Genomic DNA, 21880 nt, shown 5'->3' on the forward strand with positions numbered 1-21880 from the left:
AAGTTTTATGGATGACTTCTGGAATTTTTCAAGGGCTCAAACAGGCTTTCAAAATAAGGTTCAGCGAAAAAAACTGCTGCTCATTTATTTGAAACGACAAACATAATGCAACTTACTTAAATTTATAGAGAACCATTCAACCTCTATGTACTTTTTTCGAATTTTGATGACCGTATTTAGAAATTTTTTACAGCTTAATTTGCGTGAATTTAAAAACTTTTTGCGTTCAGTTGAATATACCTTTTGTGGAGTAGCTTGTGACCGTATCAAAAATTTGCATAGCAATTTTAAGAAACTTTTAACCAATTTGAGTGCATGTAGTGGTAGGCTCCAACTTCTCGGGTAAGCTTATCACAAAAAATGCTCCGCTCTTTGATCAAGGACCAATTTTGAGGTTTTGTTTTGTCAAAAAATGTTATAATGTTAATGATACAAACTTCGGTTGAGAGGTTCTACTTTTTCCCCCGATTTATTTAACCACTTATATCTTAAAAACGAATAATTTTACCCCTTTGTCATCCCACCCCGCATGTAAGCAGTTCAATTTTCACTCAGCAAATATCTCACAATTTAGCTGATAGTTTAATCACATAGTAGGTCAAATAGGTAGTTTATCAAATAAGTAGTGATAGTTTTATATCAAGTCCCACAAGCCGCTGAGTCATGGTCATGACCGCCAAACTATGGCAAATGATTATAGTACCAATGTCAATAGTAACAATTATATCAAGAATTGAAATCGGAGTGAAATGATACAGGGGTGGAAGAGAGGTGGAATAATGAGATCCAACTTCATGTTTTCAATTTTATCCTTGGCATCCCAGGTAAGAACAACTACTCTTCGCAGGAGCCTGGAATTTGATAACCATCGTAGGAACCTATGACAAAAAATTAAACTTAAATTAATAGAACCAGATATAAATCGTAAACCAATTTTTAACAGCTGAAAATAATTATTAATCATGAACACATCTAGAACACTTCCAATTAATTGTTTTTGTCAGTGATGAGAAATGCGGCGATGTCGTGTAGGAAGACATACTGTGCGAGTGTTTGTACCATGTCTGGTCTGTTGTACCTCAACTCACTAACCAGTCTTTTCAGGTCTATTTGTTTAGCTCGTCTCTCCAGCATGTCCATCAGCCGACAGATCACTATGTAGCAACCTAAAAGAAGGAAAATTTAAATGAATACATAATAGTCTACATGTGCAACGCCCATATCTCATGCCTGTCATAGTTTTTACTATGCTTTTATTCACCATGCTCCAAAGCTAGTAAAGCGAGGTGTTAAGTTACCTCGGTAATGATGACTTTATCTGGTTAAAGATTAGACTTTTCTTCGTGAATGATCAGGCAGACTTCATCAGACTTCAGGCAGATTTTGACAATGAACTCACTCATGAAGGCAGACTGAAAATGCGGATCGTCCATGTAATCAGAAACGCACTCTATACCATCGCCCCGTGCAATTTTATCGGTTGCGGAAAAAAAACCCCACGGAAAAAAACCACTCAATTTTAGATAGGAAATAGACCCCAACGGAAATAAACCCCCACTTTACTATTGAACAGCTGTGCATTTAGAGCGTTTGGCCATGCCTCAGCGGCCCGTGGGACTTGATATGAAACTATCACAACCGAACAAATTATCACGACTGAAATTCAATTTTAAAATGGGGGTTTATTTCCGTGGGGGTTTATTTCCGTGGGGGTTATATTCCGTAGGGGTATATTTCCTATCTAAAGTTAAGTGTAGGTTTTTTCTGTAGGAGTCTATTTCCTAGACACCAAATTTATTCGTCTGATCATTAAGCCACATCTCACCTTGGGTAGTCCTTCAAAAATTTGAGAAAAAGCCGCAAGTACTTGAGATCAAGAAACAGTTTTTCAAAGTATGACTGGTTAAATTTACTTAATCCATTACTTTAGGATTCTTTACTCTTTTTCCATAAAATTGTTTAGCAAGATTCCAATTAACATAGCTGGCAGATTGACAGAAAATAGCCGCAATAGCTTCGTAGATCTGCAGTCTCAAAAAAAAATAAAATAGATGCACCAAAAAAATTAGTCTTCTCATTGAAGGCTGATACGTTATATTTTGATTAAAAGTCCGTATAAATTATTGCTGCCGCTTTTAGCTAATCTCAAATGACCTTCATTTTGAGTGACACACATTCGTTTGAATTTATCTATTTGAATTTAAGTAATTAAAAGTCAATTTCAAAGTGAGAAAGTCATTTTTGAGAGTGAGGTAAGTCACGTGTGACCAAAAATTTAATCACGCGAATGAAAAAAAACTCGCTCCACTAAGATTAAAAAGTGACGTCACGCGCGCACTTTAGTTGAAAGTGCAAGAAAGAATGAACCAAAAAGCAATTTGAAGTGGTTGTGACGTCACATGGTCGTAACAATAATAAGGACGACGAAATAAAAAACATAGCAGGACAAGTCCTGAGGTAGATTTCAAAGAATTTTCATAGATTAAACGACAAACTAGACCTAGAACGGAACATGAGTGAATTGGGGAAACCATTTCAGAATAAATTAGATAAAAAAACAGAAAATCAATGTCAAAGTGCAGCATGTGAACAAAAAAACCAATATCGAGAAAGGGAAATTTTGTTCAAATTAAAAACTAGGCCTAAAATGAACTATGAATTGATTGAAAAAACATTTGGAAAAAAAATCCAATAAAAAAATCAAACGAACAGTAAAAATCAAAGTGAATTGCCGCAAGTGAACAAAAAACCACTACCGAGAAAGCGAATTTGTGTTCAAAGACCGTATTCTCACTCTAGTTAAATTAGAGCAAATAAATTTCACGCCGCGAAACCACTCGCTTTTTCGCTCCATTTCCTGTTTCGGCGTCACCAAAATCACTACTTCAATTTGACTTTAATAACCATGAAAATGTGTGAACAGATCTTAAAAAAAAGACAGCGCCCGAATACAATTCAAATTCTTTGAATCATGAAAAAAAAACCAAAAGAAAACCAATAATAGCTTCAGCTATCGCTTCGTTAATAATAAAAAGACCAAAGTAATTAAAATATTTGCTTCAAATTACGTCCACAAGCAATCAAAAACTTACGTCCACAAGCAATCTCTCGTGTGTACGAGTAAAGTTAACTTAAAAAAATGCTTCAAATTTAAAAATCAAAGAACAGCGTTCATTCAAATTTTACCTTTGATGGGGATAATACCACGAAAGAGGCATTTTTTAGTAAACAGTTGGCCTCACTTTTCGGCCTCAATTTTATCTCAAAAAATTATAAGTCTTTTCAAGGATTGATTTAGCTTTTCAAGAGTTTTTTTAGTTTTATCACTTCTGCATCTCTTCACAAACTTTAAAACCAACTTTAATACCTTATTTTTGCAGCGAACTATAAAAATCACTATAACAGTTAAACATAACCGTCTAGCGTCATGTTTAATTGCTCTCTGAAAAATTGCAGGAAGCTATTTTTAATTAAACCTTTCTCGGAAGAATTGCGCTCGAACGACTAGTGGGAGCTCTATTTCAGCTGCTGACACTTGCGAATGAGCAAAAAAAATGGATCACGCAAAAAAGGCAAAGGCATAAAAGCCACTCGAAGTAAAAATGGACGAGAAAAGTGTTCCATAAAAAACTAACACGATTAAAATAATTGTTCTCAACTTCATTCGAAGGCAATTAACCAATGTGATTTGTTTAACATAATTTTCCATAATCTATGTGTCTAAAAATTACAATAGCTAATATGATTGAGATGATTGTCAATCCAAAAATTGTTTCTGCAAATTGCAGTCTTTAGGTAATAATTGATTGAAAAAGTAAAAAAAATGTTTTCTTCGGGTTGAACTAAACCTGTTTTGAGCACATTGTTCAAGAATTTATAGAACACAAAACTTTATTGAAGTGTAAAAACATTGCTGCTAAGTTGCTTACTTTTAAGTATGTTGGTATCTTAGGTCTCTTAGGTATCTTTGGTCAAAGTACATGAACCTATGAACAAATCAATTATTTGTACCCTTAAATTTTAACTTTTAACTTCTAAAAAGCGCTGACAAAAAAAATACGATAACTGCAAAACATGTATACCTGCTGTGACAATCTGTAGTTTAAAAGTTGTGGTGTAAGACGATTAAGCCGAGGAAGAGGGCGGAAAATTGACAATCTGTTAATATATATTATATTTTTTTGTTTTTCTCATGTTGAAAGTCAAGAAAAAATGTTTTCCTGGACTTTTAGGAACCAAACCGATTGAAAATAGTTTTTTTTTAAAACTGAAAAAAGCCAGAACATTTTAAAGCAAAAAGTGCGAAATTTGGCATGAGAAAAACATATTTGAAAGTATTTAATTTTAATACCTGGTGATACCTCACGTCTGAACGGAAATGATTCCAGTCTACACGGTCCAATACCTTCCCGTGCGCGAACCGAGAGCTGGCTTGGGTCGAGCACCTCAACTTGGGTATATTACAAAAAGTTTTGCTCTCGCTTTGCAGTGCTACACTTCACAATACCAGAACTTAAAGTTTCTTGTGGCATTTGGAACGACGCAATTGATTTTCTTTATCGATGCCAGGATTGTTGACTTCTCGTGTCCTGTGTACTTCTCATGTCTTTAAAACATTTCAATCGTTACATTTCGCCTATCAAAATGTCACCTCTCAAATTACTGTTCTGATCACGTACTTGCATCAGTGTTTAATTTGATAGCCGATTATTATTATTACTAATATCGTCTGCTCAGCTGGTGTATATTCAAAGTGTTGATACAATGGTGGTCAATGGATACTATCCTGTTCTGCCAGCACCAGCCGAGCAATGTACTACAAGTGGTCCGTTATGCTCATTCTTCTTAGCAGCCTCTCTAGACACTCTGACGAAAGAGAGCAGCTCCTCGTAGTCACTGGGAACACCGTGGTCTGGCCAGGCTGTGAAATGGTATTGCTTCACCATCAACTCCTCTTCTTTAGTGATATGTACAACATTTAATATTTCTACTCAGAGTGAAATATTATGACAAACAATGACATTAAAACTTTCCAAACCCAATCATTCCAGTGCTTAAGTATCTAAGTACATGTCCACTACTATTTTCAAGTTAACTAAAATTCAAAGTATTTTGAACGACTAAACGAAAAACTAGACCTAAAAATTAATAGGAATTGATTCGGAAAATCACTACTCAGATTTGACTCATGTAAAAAACATGTAAAAGTGTGCACAGATCCTTGATATGTGAAAAAAACTTGCTATAAAAGATGAGGGCGGCTATTAAACAGCAAACGATAGAACTATAAAGTTGTCACGCACTATTTTTCTGCGAAAATGTGGTTTACTGTTTGTTTTTATTTGCAGCGCACAGTGGTTCGTACAAGCAGTATTAAAAACTAGACAAAAGATGAAAGATACCCGACATTTTGCCGGAAGATAGCCACCATTGATTCCAATAACCCCAATGGGGATTAAAAGAACACAATGAAAAAAAACAACCGAATAACGTCGGGCGAATTGCTGGGGGGGGGGGGGGTCAACGGTGGGAGGGGTTTTTTTGAATGCATGGGGCTCTTACGGCCTAAACGATGTGAAGAGGTGGGGATTGGGGGGAGGGGGGAGGTAAACTGAGGGAAAGGGGGGGCTGATGTGGAGGGGGGTTGTTGTGGGGGGTCAAACTCTAAGAACCGCCCCTCACACCATAAGTATAAGTCTCCGAAAGTTTCTGTGAATCGCATACTTGAAGACTAGTGAGCTAAAAGGCTCTGAGAGAACTTAGTGCCCGTTAAGCGCTACCTGTTTATCCTGTATTTGAGGACAAAAAGTCAATTGGGTTAGATGAAAAATTGGTTACGCAAGAAATAGCATTAAAAAGATCGACCATTGTAATTGCTAAAAATTTCGAGTAAGAGCAATTAAAAAGACTTTGTGCAAAATCTTTTCGAAATGAAAAGTAATTTGATTTCATTTTGTTGACGGGCACACTACTTTTTCTGAATAAGAGGATGCAGGGCCTAGTATCAATACGAAAGAGCATTAGAGAGGGTAAATAAACATAACAACAGAATTCAAGTGGCGTGCATCTGAAATTATGGCTTTGTTCAGCTTCTATTTTGGATTTTTTTTCGCTATCGATTCTAGACTTTTCAATGAGCAATCTGCAGTTTAACATAACTTAGAGCAGAAACAGAGAAGAAATGTAGCCCAGAGACGTCAAAGAATTTTCCCGCGCAAAGTTGAAAAAGCGGTGAACTGAGGAAAAACGAAGCAAAATTTTGTTCGAAGAAACAAAAACCATATCAAACAAGTCCTAAACAACGATCCAAAGAATCAAATTAACTCATTACCTAATAGTTATTATCTGGAGCAAAATCAACATAAAACATTCAGCAAATTCAATGACGCTATTTGCGTAAAAATGAAAAAATGTTTAAAAAATTATCAACATTAATTTTATTTCGTTTTTTGTTTTTTCACGGTCTATTTTTTTGAATCTCTAATAATAACAACAGATTGCATTTATGCACAAATTACGCGAATTAAAAAAGCCTATTCAAAAGCGGAGACGAAAGGTGAGGCTTTGGCAAAAATTGGAGGTTTATTAATGGTCAGTTGAATTAAAGAAGAGAACAAAATAACTTCACGCAAAAATATTAACCACAGCATATCAACAATCTGAGAAGTTATAAATTAGCACTAGCAGCAGTTCTATTGGCAAACAATAGAAGGGCATATAAAGGCAAATTTCACAGGTTCATTGAACAATTCAAAACACCATTTCAATAAAAGAAGCGATAGATAAATCAATAAATTGAACAAAATGACAAGACCAAAAGGAATTTTTCTTGAGAGAAAGCACCAATAGAAAAGAGGCTGCTACGAACTCAAGCAAACAACTATACTCACTAAAAATGCTTTAGAAACCTAAGGAACCACTCGTTAATGAAGCCAACTGATAGAACAACGCAAAACACAACCAAGACTCGGAATAACTCAAAATCTATCCAACGGTTTTTTTTAAAAAAAATGGTGCAAAAATTACAGAAAAAATAGTAAGAGAAAGTTTTGGTCCAATCAAATAACTTCTGTTTAGCAGCCGATAAGATTTGTCAATGATGGGAATGAGAGAAAACACAGCAATAAGTGCAACAAATGCTAGCAAAACTCAAAAACTAGCTAATTTCTTTTTCTCGAAAACCAATGGAGTACAGATCATAGGAAGCAAAAGCTATGAAATGAAACAATTAAATTGGTTATCATAAGTATCCCCCGTAAGCCAGCAATGAGACAGGTCATTAATGAGATTTAGACTTAAGACAACAAAGTAAACAATCAAAACTAGAACAGCTCAGAACTTCGATAATATTTCTTCAAAAAACTTGATGTTTAAGTCATGGAAAGCAATAATTTTGCGCAAAAACAATAAAATAGATATAACTAGTCCAAAACAAGGTGCCACCGCTACTCGCAAAGCTCATAATATCATTGAAAATTTTGATGATAATTATTAACGTCAAGAAAACCACTTTCTATGAGCAGTTAGCAAATTCTTTTCTGGCACATCACCAACCAATGAAACCTAAAATTATTTAGACATTGAAATTATTTTTTTGGAAAACAGGAAATAAATTTAAAAAAATCAGCCACATTTTATAATGTTAAAAAGTGTCAATGTCTCAAACTGTGAACAGACAATAAAAATAAATAAAAGAACAGTGACGAAAATAAAAAATTCAATGATATTTTATAATGTTATATACTTTCAAAATCTCAAAAAACTTTAATTGCTCTTTACGGAACTCAGGGAAATTAAAAACGGGGCAATTAGAACACAATGTTTTAAATTAAAAGCACCCAAGAGACAAAACACTGGGAAAGGCTGAAATACGGGAATGAGAAGTCAGATTGACTCACATGAAAAAAACTCCCTCTCAAATACCTAAAGTTGTTTAAACACCATTATCTCACTCCAAATTAAAAAATGTTCAAAAAATCACCCCACAAATCTATTTTTGTTGCTCCTTTTACTACTCCAATGTGACTTAAATCATCATTCCGTTTTGATATCTCATTGACGTAAAAATCCCTCAAAAATTGTGAACAATTCTCAGAAAAAGAGAAGACAGCGCATCAATTTTCTGATTCGAAAATAAGCAAAACAATTCCTGAAAACCAATCCGTACAACTAAATGAGAAACCAAAGACTCTACTGACCAGTAGACGAAACGATCATTTTAATTCAAACAGACCACCAGACAAACAAAATTCACATAGTATGCTATGCGTACTCAGGTTAGGAGTAAAGAAATCAATGGTTTTCAAACAGGTAGCCAGCTTACAAAAAATTTTGGTGATACATTTGAAATTTTTTTGATAAATAGGTATGCAAATGTTTAGGCAGAAGAATCAAAGAAAGAGTGAAAAAAAAGAGATTCTCTAGAGCTTCTTGATGTCAATGTAAGCAAAACAAAAACTATATTTACCATCATTTGCCAATGAAGGCATCACCATGCTCAACAACAAAGTTTTTCCGGAGATTTGAGCTCAAAAAAATTGAAAACGAAGAAGAAAATTCAGAAAATTAGAAAAGTTACAAAATTTGTTGCAAACTTTTAAAAATTTATTTATACTTATGTAATCAAATCCTATTAATTGCTTCTAACTTATATAGTCTAGCTAAACTGCAGGCTAGCAGAAATGTGCTTTCATATATAGGAGACAAACAAAAGCAGGAACTACCAAAAGCACAAAAATTTGTATTAAACGCGCCAAATTTATTTTTAAAAAAGTTGCTAACGCAGTTCAAATCAATGTCTTCAAAACAAACCAAATGGTGCCAATATAATCCACCCAACAACCAAGAAAAGGGCTTGCAAATAACTTCATTGATACTTGAAGATCTCAGAAATTCATAAAAATTCAAATGCTTTTAAGGAACTTGAAAGAAATGTTACATATTTTTTTTGAAATTCAGTTTATGTTGACAATGCATATACCTCAAAAAGCGAGGACAAAAAACAAGAAAAATAGTACATTTTTGGGATCAATTTCTTCGAAAAATGACCTTTTCACCTTGTGTTTATGGTTTCACAGCAACTTCAATACCATAAGCACCAAAATGATCTAGTAAAACCAGTTAAGGGCCTCTACTGCAACCTAATGCCCGCCAGTATTTATTCCGCTTCGAAAGCTAAAAGTAACCAAAAAAAACTGTGAACATATCTTACCAAAAAAGAGCACCAATACAAGTCAAATTCTATGGATGGAAAGAGAAAAGATCATAGCCGGCAGATTGCCGGAATAGCTGCAAAAGATTAGACTTGCGTGCCTTATGATAGAGACAGAAACAAATACAGATATAAATTGAAAAATTTATCGGCACCGCTCAAAAAACTATGTAAAAAATTGACCAATAAATTAATAAAGCTTGTTAAATTTCATTGCGCAGAAGCTTTTTCATTAGGTACCCTTATTACACATATGAGTTCCTTTGACCTTAAACTAATTCGAAATAAACTTAAACTTTAAAGTGCAAATGTCATTTTATTGAGTGAGGTAAGTCACTTATGATCAAAATCTAATCACGCAAAAGACTTTTGCTAGAGAGAGTGAGAAATGACGTCACGCGCACAAAAGCAGTCAGTGAGAGGAAGAAGTCATTCAGAAAAGTTGACTTTTCAGCTTTGAGTTGTGAACAAATGTAAAACGAAAGAAGAGCGTCAGACGACGAAACAAAACAAAAACCAAGAGCACCGCAATATAATTCCGCTCAGCTTACAGCTTCGCAGCTATAATAGGGCCGCTATAATAGCCGGCTGAAAATATGAGGGCGGCTATTAAAAATATAGCTGGCAGATTGCCAGAAAATAGCCGCAATTGCTTCGTAAATCTGCAGTCTCAAAAAACAGTAAAAAAGACAGACCAAAAAAATTCGTCTTTTCATTGAAGGCTGATATTTTATATTTTGATTTAAAATCCGTATAAATTTTTGCTGCCTCTATTAGCTGCTCTCAAATAACCTTGATTTAGAGTGACACACACCTATTTGACCTTCTCTTTGAATTAAAGTAAATAAAAGTCAACTTCAAAGTCATGAAGTCATTTTTGAGAGTGAGGTAAGTCAAGTGTGACCAAAAGTTTAATCACGCGAATGAACACAAAAACTCGCTCCACTAAGAGCGAAAAATGACATCACACACGCACTTCATATGGTCGTAACAAAAATCGCAGACGAAATAAAAAAAACATAGCAGGACAAGCCCTGACGTACAATTCAAAAAAATTTCATTGACTAAACAGAAAACTAGACCTAGAACGGACTATGAATGGATTGGGAAAACCATTTAGAAAAAAATCCTATCCAAAAAAATGAAAAAACAGTAAAAACCAAAGTGAAATTGCCGCATTTGAACAAAAAACCACTAGCGAGAAAGCGAATTTTTGTTCAAACACCGTTTTCTCACTCCACTTTAAATTTAGAGCGAAAAACTTTCACGCCACAAAACCGCTCGCTTTTTTGCTCCACTTCCTGTTTCGACGTGACCAAAATCAATAATCCATTTTGACTTCAAAAATCATGAAAATGTGTGAACAGATCTTGAAAAAAGACAGCGCCCCAATACAATTCAAATTCTTTGAATTGGAAAAAACCAAGAGAAGGCCAATAATAGCCCCAGCTATCGCTGTGCGGCTATTAAACACAATTGTACTGTGAACTTGAAAAATAAACAAAATTTGAGTTTTTGCCACTACTCATTGCAATCGCCTAATATGTTCCATCATAGAACTGTAGAAATCAGGTTGACCCATCAGTGCCCTTCAAAGTACTCTCTTTAATTGGATTGTTTTATCACATTTTGATTTTTCGCATCAATCAGTCCACAGGGGCGGGGGTTGCAGCGCGTTATTATTACACGGCTGAGGGCACCAGGGTAATGTCTCCACGCATTACGACACCGCTCAAGTAAAAAAAAATCAGCTTCCCTTACCCTCCTGGACGACTTTGAAGGTCCTAATGATGTAAGACCCCATCCTGTCCTCTCCTTCATTGGTCACTTTGAATGCTTTAGTCAGTTTAAGTCCACTTGGGTTAGTTCTGTTGGGCCAGTATTGGGAGCATTTGGGAATGAGTTTTCCCTCGTTGTCGGGTTCCTTCACTTTAGTCAGCATCACAATCACAGTTGCCTTCGTCTGCCATATCATAGACCAGAAGGCCAAGTACGTTATGCGCATTGGACCCTTCAACAATTTGTTTAAGGTTCACATGCTTGGGTCGGGCCAAGGATTTTGGCCGATTCCATCAGTACAAATCAAACAAAAGGGTGGACACAATTTTCCACCATAAACAAAAGGCGATAAGAGCGGAAGAGTGAATATCATAGCCGTTTTGTTTCAGTTTGACTATTATTCCATTTTTTAAAAACTTATACACTATATTTCAACTCATAATTGGTAGCACACTCACCCCGAAAAATGGTATATTCGTATTACAGAAAACATTAATTTATATGCCATAATTACAATTGAAACACGGATGTGCAAGTTAACAGATCTTAACCGATCGAATGTCAGATCTTTACAGTGCCCGATTTTAGAATGCCAGATTTTCCTTTAAAGTATTCAAGCATGTGAAAACATGCTTTTCAATTGAGATTGAATGTATAGTTGTTACATACAGCCCCACTAAATGAGCACATGTCGATCGACGTTCCATATAATTCGGGAACCAATTCTTTTTCCACTTCAATCAATCTTCCCCAGAGGTTTTCCAGCTATTGAAGTTTTTCACAAGTTGTTTTTGCAAGTGTTGTAACCTCGCCTGCCATATTTTAATGAGGAGAATTAACCTTTTTCATTTATTTGAACAAAAGAAACAAAGAAAATTGGATAAACTGCAATATATACATAAAGCAGAAATGTGATCGTTTCTGTTTGCCCCCGCCCCAAATACGTTATGCTTACCTAGTTGGAACGCATGTGCTATTATATGGTAAATCATTATTTAAAACTATGGCATATGCGTCTAGAGGTTCCAAATAACATGCACTCACTATGCTTGGGGACACAAACGGAAAAGATCCAAAAAACCATTAAAGACAAAAAATCAAAAATGGTCTATCAAAAGAATTTCATCAGGACAAGAAAAGGACTGATTGTCCGCAAAAACGATTTTCCTGTTTTTTTTTTGCAATAAAATAAATTATTCGTTTTCACCAAATCACCTAAGACCTAACCTCCAATATAGTAATCAGCGTGCTGGCATGAGAGTGAAATTACCGTATGTGTATGTATTTATAAACACTAGTTAGATGGGGACATAGATTCTGAAAGTTACATTCTTTTCGCAATCAAAACTATAATCACGTTTGCAAGTAAAATGTTTTAGACTGAATTTGCACAACGTGTGTTTCAAAGTAGTCACGTGTTTCTGCTAAAATCACTTCAAAACTCCGGCAAATATCTCGAACTGTTTCGCGGTTCTCCATTAATGTCAGACATTCTCAGTGACTTCATCAGAGTTAGGTAACGAATACATCAATGATTATCATTGTAAACATAACTGGCCTCCGGAAATTATGCAAACTGTGAATTGCAAGATACTGTTGATAGATAAGGCAAGAATACAATAGCTAAAACTGGATTATTGTTCCGACCTCTCTTGAGGGGGAAAGAACTATATACTCAAACGTGTTTTTTGTTCAGTCAATTTTGGCCGATCGATATATTCACCGTAGAGAGTTGAGACTGGTATCATTAGAATGCTTGTCCAGCGTAGATTATGGAATTAAAAAGATTTTTTAATTTTCTTTTTTTAAGGGAGTTATCGAGGTTTAAATTTTGAGAAAATAGTGTGAATTTTGGCGAGATTTTATTCACTTTTTCCGGAATTAAAGAGTGCTCTGTAATTAAAGCTTCACTTTTAGAGCTTCACTTTTTTCGTTGAGAGTGCTCTGTAATTAAAACTTTGCCGTTTTTTGCTAAATTTATTCGTTGACTATCAAACACGCAGCATCTATTTTTGATTTTTTAACTAACAAAAAATCAATATCTATAACATTCGAATAATTAAGTGTTATCATAGAACAAGCAGCATTAGCAGGACTAGTTTTGGACCAATCTTGGACTGGTATAATCCAAAAACAATTTGGATTGTAAACAGTCGGTCTTTTTTAGAAAAAAATTCGATCTCTTCTACAATAATTAAACAACAGAACATTTCAAAAAAAGCTCAATAATGAGAGTTCCAATTGGGTTCCTAATTAACTCCACATCATTGTATCTAGTTGATTACTTGAAAGTTTATGGTCGTTTTGACTTTTAAAAGTATTTGATTTTCAAATAAATAACGACTTATTGAATTTTTGCATCTATTTTTCTCTTTCTTTGGTCAACTTGTAGCTTATTGTCCGCAATGAAAGAATTCTTCTTTCTTCTATTGAAAATAAGTTCAATATTTTTTGCGGTTTTACGCCTTAAGTTATGGCTACTGGCTTTGATACAACTAGATTTCAAATTTTCTTAATTTTTTCGTATTTGCCCATTTTTCACGTTTTCTAGTTTTGTCACATTATCACGTTATTGACAGTTCATATATCACATTATTGGCTTTCAAATAAAAACACAGTTGACATTATTAAAATGCTTGAAGATAGAGATTAAGATTTTAACGGCTTGGACACTTTTTTCTCGAAGAATTTAATTGCTTTTATTAAATTGTCTTTAACTGCAGTTTTTACTTTCTCTTTTTAGTGGCATGAAATCTTACTGTACAGTGACCCGGTTTCAATGCCTTTTCATGGAAGAATAGATGAAACGGTATTCTGATTTTAGTAGATAGCTGATAGCTTTCATGCTTTTATTGTCTGGTTGCTATCTAGTCTCGTTAATTACAGGCCAATTATGACATTATTGTTGTCAAAGGAAGGTTTCAAAGGGGGTTTAGTGTCACGCAATCTAATGTTTTTGAAGAATTCACTTACTTTACTGGCTTCGACAAGAGAAAAAAAGTAAATTAATTTTTGATTTTTGTCATATTTGACGTTCATTTTGTAGACATAAGACACATTTTGGATAATTACAATTCTCATGGGCTTCATTTGAAAGATTATACGAACCTAATTAATTTTTTTATTCTGTATTTAATGGCGTTCATGTTTTTGTTATGTGGCCATAATATAGCTTTTTGGTTTCGAATGCGTTTTCTGCCAAGTTTTATTTGATTTTTTGTTTGTTGTCTATATGTTCTTTTTGTAACCGCGTAAAAAAAGGAATACAAGCAGCTCTTAGTTACTTCTATGGAAGCACTGGTAAACGTACACCTATAGGATATTTTATTTGACTTCTAATGGTTTTCATTTTTTCAAAATTAATTGTTTTAAATAAAAAATAAGCGAATTTTTCAACTTTACTGTTTTTGATGACTGCTTTTTATTGACTACTCCCTTGTCTTTTCTGTTGAATTACAAGTTTTTTGTTTAATATCAGTTTTATCTGACGGTTTTTTGACTTTGTTATTAAGTTTTGTTTTTTAAAACGGACATGAAGTTTTTGATGTTATTAATTTTTGTTGTTGCTGTTGTTTGATTTTGCTGTTCGTCTTGACTCGCTTTCTTAATATTTGCACATCTCATCAATCTAATGCGCCATTTTTACTCCACCACAGTTATTTGCTTTAGAGACTTTCTTCTCGTTCATACACCAATTTTTTTTTAATTACTTGATATTTTGTGTTTTTCTATGTTCCTCATTTGGTAGACAATCAAGCCAAAATTTTGAATGAGCGGGGTGGGAACCTTATGTGCGATTGCACATTACCGAGTCGCCTTGTTGTTCAATAAGATCAAAACTTAAATACCATAGACATCTTTATACAGTATTAGTTAGTCGGAAAATTCTCATCAATCATTCTCACTGTCACAAACTCTCACTGTCACTTGGGACACATTTTGAATTTGCAGCCAGTAAAATAAGGTTACCAGGTTGAGTTTACCCGTGTGTTCGGAGACTAAAATTACAGGGTCTGCACAGCAGTTCTAGCGCAAAAAAGTCTAAGCCATGGTCTGATTTAGGTCTGATCAGAGGTCAATTTTGTCTTGTTTAGTCTGATCATAGATCACTTCGGTCTGGAAGATCTGATCAGAGGCGGATTCGAGAGCATTTGAGTCTGATCAGAGGCCAAATCGGCCGCATTTGAGTCTTATCAGAAGCCATATGTGCGTACTTGAGTCTGAGCATTTTTTGGATTTTTTTCTAATAAGTAGATGGTTATGGCTCTGTCACGAGCCAGAGAAAAAGATATTTCTTCTGACCAGAGACTCATTTGCAGTGCCTTGCCTCCAATTGGTACGATCAGGACAAAAAAGTACAACCACTAACCAGTGATTGGTAGCTTTACAAAAAGAAATATCAAGTTATTAATGTATGTCCAATCAAGTTCAATCAATTTAAAAGGCATCAATAATTAAAATAGAAAGTTCGAAATTTCGGAAAGATAAGTTTATGCTCCTGTTTTTTCAGATTTTTTTCCATTAAACCCAATTGATTGCTCTTGTTGGTGGGAGCCATTTCAAGCGCCGGGAAGGGCTTCTGCTGGCTCTGCTTGCTTTTACCCTTTTTCTTGGTGTTCTTGGCTAGCCTCGTAGAAGTTGCTAGCCTCGTTGTTTTTCAATGCGTGGTTAGATATCAATAAAATTTTTGTTTAAATTAAAAAAGTGGTTTAATAAGAAAAAATTATTCAAGAAGTAATAAATATTGAGAGTGGGAAAAGTAGATAAAAAATATAAAAAAACAAATAAAAAAATTAGGCTGCGCTCGCGTCAGGGACTGAATTACTGAGCCTCATTTGATCAGAGAATTAAAGGGCTGTGCTAGTCGTAAAAAGTGTAATTAGTGTAACTTTGTTCATGGAGGCAAGCGTTAAGACGCGTTAGAATAAATTGATGGAAGGAAGCGTTTTGAAGAATGAAGTAAAATACAGAAGGAATAATAAGTTAAAAGTGCTATGCTAACCTTAACCTTAAAACCACTGAACCAAACCGCGCATAGCACTGTATTATGTCGTTAGTTGTATAACCGTAACTTAAACTTGATAAAGATATCAGTGGAGTGAATATGAAAAAATGAGAACATTTTATAGGTCTAAAATGATGTTAATCGATTAACATTCTTCAGCAGATAAATTTCTGTTGTTTTCCTTGTGTTTTTCACAGCTAAGCTCCAAATCTACTAGGTGAGCGGTTGGCTTAGCTGTTCGCTAAGGACGTTGTTGGTTCGACTTTTGCCCTGAATGAATTACGCAAGCGGCTGGCAATCAGTCATGGGATGATGGTTGTTCTGGCTTTTCTACAATATTGAAACTGGTAAAGAACATTAGCAGGACAGATGGTCCAGTGTGCTTTGATAACTGTTTTTTGGACGTTTTCTCTTTTTCTGGATCCGTTCAAGTATTGATTCGATCTTGTTTTCTTTTACCCGTTTCAGGTACTCATTTGCTAATCTAATCTGAAAATCTCTTACTGCAGGTATATTGGCCTCTTCATGGAGTTTTTTGACACTGTACCAGCGGGGTTTCCTCATACAAATTCTTAGTGCGCTTTTTTGGGTCAGTTGTATGTTGTTGATAATTGAATTAGATTGGTCAATCCAGCAGGCATTCGCATTGAGAAATAGAGGTCGAACCCATGATTTATACAAGGCCAGTAAGCACTCTTCATCAATGTTGATCTGACTGAGCCGCCAATAGTTGGTAGATTCTTTTGTTTGCTCTTGCCACCAAACTTTTGCAGTGTTGGTTCCACTTTAGATGTGGGGTAAGGTTTAAGCCAAGAAATTTGATTGAATTTGCGCTTTCAATTCTTGTACCATTGATAAAATATCTAAACTGGAAACTTTTTTTGACGGATTTTTAAAAAGCATAAAATTTGTTTTGCCTGTATTTATTCTGATCTTCAGTTTTTCGCACCATTTGATCAATTTGTCTAGTGAATACTGAAGTTTCTCTTGAATTATTCTACAGGAGCGCGACCTGTAGTATAGGGCAAAATCATCAGCAAATTGAGAAATATGTGCCGGTATTTCAGGAATGCCGCTGACATAAACCAGGAAGAGAATTGGTGCAATGACGCTGCCCCGAGGTACTCCAGCTAGTGTTGAAAATGCGCTACTTTTTGAGTTATTAATTTTCACGATGATGCTTCTCTGAGAGAGCAAAGAATTAACCCATTTTATCAGAGGTTTATGCTCACCAATTTGTAGCAGTTTGTTGTGAAGTCCTAGTCTCCACACTGCATCAAACGCTTATTCAATATCGAGGCAGACAAATCAAAACATTTCGGACCATCGAAATGCTTCTGTTACGTGCTGAGTAAGTTTGAGCAAATTATCAGTTGTGCAACGGTTCCTTCTATACGCACTCTGCGGTTCACCGAGGACATCATTTTTTTTCACAGTGCGCTAGGACAATATTTTTTACTGCTGTTTCACAAATTTTCGCAATGCAATTGGTTAGGCTGATTTGCCGATAGTTTTTTGCGTTTTTTTGTTGAGCTTTGGTAACATTTTGACATGTGACTCTTTCCATGTAGTTGGAACATAAGAATTGTTCATTGAGCTAGTTATCAGGAGACAAAAACATGCTTTGAGGCATTTAGGTAACCTTTTCAGGATGTTATAGTTGATTTTATCTGGTCTTGGACTTGATCTTCTTGTTTTGTTCAAAATTTCTTCATTATCGTCCACTTTTATAATGCAGTATTTATTTGGTTCAGTGTTTTCGTATTTGAGAAACATTTTTGTCTCGTTTTCGACTTTCTCGAAGTGCTCATCTAGTTCCAAAATTTCGTATGTATGATCTTTCATTGAATCATGTAGAAGAGTTTTGAAGATTTCGCATTTCTCAATGTCTGTTTTCGCTCTGAGTTGTTTATATGAGACTTCAACATCTTGTTCAGTTTCATTTGGATTTTTTGAATCACCACATAAGGCTTTAACTGCTCTCCAAAAGCTTTTGCTTCCCTTATTTTGAGCACTTGCGATCAATTTCGATTGCTTGATTTTTTCCGATTGTTTCATGGACCTCTTTATTTCTCTTTGGAGGAAATTTATTTCCTTTTTCAGCAATTTGTACTGTTCTCCGTTTGTTCTTTTCAGCTCTCTTCTTTTTTCCTTCTTTTCACGGATAAGTTTAGTAGTTTCATGTCCAAAGGAAAATCTTTTTTTGTTGGATATACGACTTCTGTAGCGAGAATTGAATGATCTGTACAAGTAATTCATTTAGTTGATTTAGTTCTTCTGCTTTTGGATAGACTGGTGGATATAGCACAGAGTTTTTGAATTCTTGTCTGACAATCTGGTTGAATTTTTTGAAGTTGAATTTTACCTTCAAATCGAATCTGCTCTGAGTCATTATATTCAGGGTAGTAATGGTTGAGCTGTGGTCACTACCAAAGTCATCGCAAACATAAAATGTGTCAAAAAATTTGAAGATTGATTGATCGGCGAAATGTAGATCAAGCATATTTCGACATTCTCCTTGATATGATTGATATGTGTGGTAACCGTTATTTAAAAGCTTGAATTTTCCAGTTTCAATAGTTTCAATTATTTTTTCACAATTTTCAGTGTTATATGTGAAATTCAGCTCTTGATGTCGAGCGTTGAAATCTCCACAGATAAAAACGTTCTTCCTTTCAGTTTCTAAAATTTCTGATAGATTCAAATCGCAACCTGGTGAGTTGTAAAGTGCTATAACCCAAAGATGACCTATAACAGGTACTTCAAAGCATGCTTGTATTATTTCGAATATTTTTCCTCGCTCGTTTCTATCAAACTTTTCTGGTTTAACTTTTATTATTGTCGTTCCCTTCTTTGCTAAAATGATTGAGCCATGTGACTTACTTCCTCTCGTTTCCGTAACTACGAAATAATCATCGGTTAGATTTTCTTTTTGCCGGCTCTTGACTTCTTTCAGGCACACAATATCAATATCTTTTTCCTTCAAAATTACGAGAAGTTATAATATTTTGTTGGATAAGTCTCGACAGTTCTTTTGCAAAATTTTAATTTTATCCATGTTGGCTGAATTGATGGCTATTTGTTGAAATTTGTTGCGTTGGAACATTCGTGATATGGTTGTTAGCATTTTTGATGCTAACATGAACTTTTTGACCTTCTATTTTATCACCAAATATTCTGCTTGCACTAATACTGACAACATTGATGATATCACTGCAAGACATTGTATTGAAGGTTGAACGGATTTTAGTGAGTACTTCAGTAACCAGAACACTTATGTTTATTGCTGAGACAGTTGAGTTTGTTTGTAGCATTTCGGTTCGTATTTTCGCCACTGCTGAGTACTTGATTTCTTGTTTTCTCTTTGTCGCTTCAACAACTGCGTTTTGATAGGAGGAGCATCCTTTGTACACAGATGCGTGCGATCCACCACAATTTGCACATTTAGCATTTTCTTTTGGTTCGGCGCATTGTTTTACTGTGTGCTGGCCTGAGCATCGCAGGCAACGCTGCTCGTTTTTACACTCAATGGCGGAGTGCCCATATTTCTGACACTTGAAGCACTGACTTACCAGTGATTGGTCCCTTTACAAAAAGAAATATCAACAGTTGATTCAGACGTATCTTATCAAAAGCTGTCAAAGTTCATCTGTGGTGCCCACGAACTTAAGCAATGGTATGCAAAGTTTTCAATATAAAAATTTCTGTAAATCTTTTATTTCACAGAAACACTTTTGATTTTGAATTGCCTTCATTGAATTTTGTGCTGGAGACATCGGTTTTCATGAAATGCATGCATTATAACGATACTTAAAGTCTTGTGCGTGTTTAAGTATAGTCTGTGATCAGAGGTCACTTTAATCTGGAAAGTCTGAAAGATCAGTTTGCTCTGAAAGTTCTGATCATAGTCTGTTTATAGTCTGTACAATGGTCTGAATTCGAGTATAATCATAAGTGCACTATAGACTGGGCCATAGTCTGTGTACCGTCTGATCAGAAGTTATCTTGGTCTGGAAAGTCTGATCAGAGGACATTTTGTCTGGAAAGTCTGACCAGAGGTCAATTTGGCCTGGAAAGTCTCATCAGAGGTCATTTCAAACTGGATAGTCTGATCATAGCCCAATTCGGGTCTGGACCTCAACTTGGGTTTTCAATGCTAACACATAGACTGCAATTAGACAGAATTTATTAGGTAAAATCAGGCAAGATCGATTAATCGACTTTTCTGAACTAATCCCAAAAAGTGCGGTATTTCTCATTATACCCCCCAGCTTGATGGGGAATAAAATATTAAACGTGGAGGCTATAATTTCTTGGGGTTGGAGCTCACTACAAAAAGATAGAGTTAACTGAATTCAAGTAGAACCTGGGTTGCGATGTATTCTTTGAGACTGTTTTCTCCTGGCATGTAAGAGGCATTCACATATTCTGGCGCCTCCCTCTCCTTGTCTGCAGGGGTGATAGGACCAGCCGACTCCTTCTGCAACAGCACCACACTGTGGTCATAGGGCACCACGTTTATGTACCTGTTCAGTCTCGGATACCCTTCTCCTATCAGCTGGGGCGCGTCTTCATTTACCTGTTCAAAGGCATATAACATTGGTAGAGGTCTCTAGAGACGACGATTAATGGGGTCTGAAATTATGGTATTGGAACGCATGTTCGTTATTTTTCTCAAAAAAAGAACATTGATGATGAATATAATTGAAGTATGCCATGATTAACTTGTCATCGACATTACGTTTAAATTATTACGTTATGAAGAGATCGGTTCTCCCGATTTAAAAAAGCCGGGAAAAGCGATATGTCTTCATATCTCTTTAAGGCTTGATCACAAGATTTCTGAAGTTACAGTGACCAATATGATGTGGCTTGGCTTTCTACCCTTGAGATTAATTAATTAAATCGAAAAAAAAAACGAAGAAAAAATTGAAGGATGAAGAAGCAAAATCAGAAATCTGATAACTTTTTCTTTCAACTAGGACTCAAAATGAAATAATCTCAACAGACAATCTAATGCAGTTTTTTTAATGATCAATGACTCCTGATATGACAAAAAACAACAACGATAGCTGGAAGATTGCAAGAAAATAGCAGCTTAGACTAAAAAAATAGCAGCAACCGCTACTACTGTCGCAGCTATAAATCACGTAGTAAATAAAGAATTATTAATGCAAAAAATGAAAAGCGATTCTACCCTAATGAACCCAAAGGAATCTAAAAGTGAACAAGCCTTAAAAAAATAATATCCCCAAAAAATTAGGTAATCTGAAAATCCTCAAATCAAATTACTTGCATTTTGATGGGTCTTCTAACAATATCAATCCTATCTCAAAACACACAAAAAAAAACACAAACACAAAAAATTAAACTGAGATATCTCAACCCGACGGAGACCTAAATCTTGCCTTCAAAAACTGTCCAAATAACCCTGATTTATATTGAGGCACACTCATTAAGGCTTAACTCTCTAAATTAGAAACGTTTTGAGAAAGAAGAAAGCCATTTTGAGATTGCGGTATTTCATATGAGTGCAAACAATTGGTGCGCAAAATCATAAATATCACGCCAATCAAATGGATGATAACACTCGGCACACATAAATATGTCAAATATGTTTTAGAATTATGGAACAAAAACTGATTTGAAATCATAAGTCGCATCAGAAATCAAAACAACGAACAAAGAAACCACCATTAACTGCTCCACCAAGCTGTAATTATAGATATTGCAATGGCTATGGCTACAACTATAGATATTACAAAAACGCATGCGGGAAGGCAGAAAAAAAGGAAAAAGTCAAAAGCATTGTGACGAAAATTATCGGAATATCCGCCATTTGAAAAGACAGCTCAAAAAAACTTATTTTCATTGAACTGTGAGAA

At 35.1% G+C, this 21880-nt stretch overlaps 1 protein-coding gene across 4 annotated transcripts in view; it reads right to left on the bottom strand.

Moving 5' to 3' along the window:
- Positions 1–779: 779 nt before the first annotated feature.
- Positions 780–21880, bottom strand: part of LOC142340827 (receptor-type tyrosine-protein phosphatase H-like) — a 64428-nt gene continuing 43327 nt past the window's right edge. The window contains exons 4-7 of one of the 4 annotated variants that reach the window (XM_075391563.1): positions 20362–20574; positions 10973–11222; positions 1093–1166; positions 780–878 (exon numbers count right to left, since the gene is read on the bottom strand). In XM_075391563.1, the coding sequence (XP_075247678.1) occupies positions 807–878; positions 1093–1166; positions 10973–11222; positions 20362–20574 (609 nt within the window). In that variant the 3' untranslated portion in view covers positions 780–806. Of the gene's footprint in view, positions 879–946; positions 1167–4700; positions 4958–10972; positions 11223–20361; positions 20575–21880 lie in introns of those variants that run through there. The other 3 variants (XM_075391561.1, XM_075391564.1, XM_075391562.1) reach the window with 3 other exon arrangements.

The sequence above is a fragment of the Convolutriloba macropyga genome, chromosome 6 (assembly GCF_964194025.1).
Source record: "Convolutriloba macropyga chromosome 6, txConMacr16.3, whole genome shotgun sequence".
Classification (NCBI taxonomy): Eukaryota; Metazoa; Xenacoelomorpha; order Acoela; family Convolutidae; genus Convolutriloba; species Convolutriloba macropyga.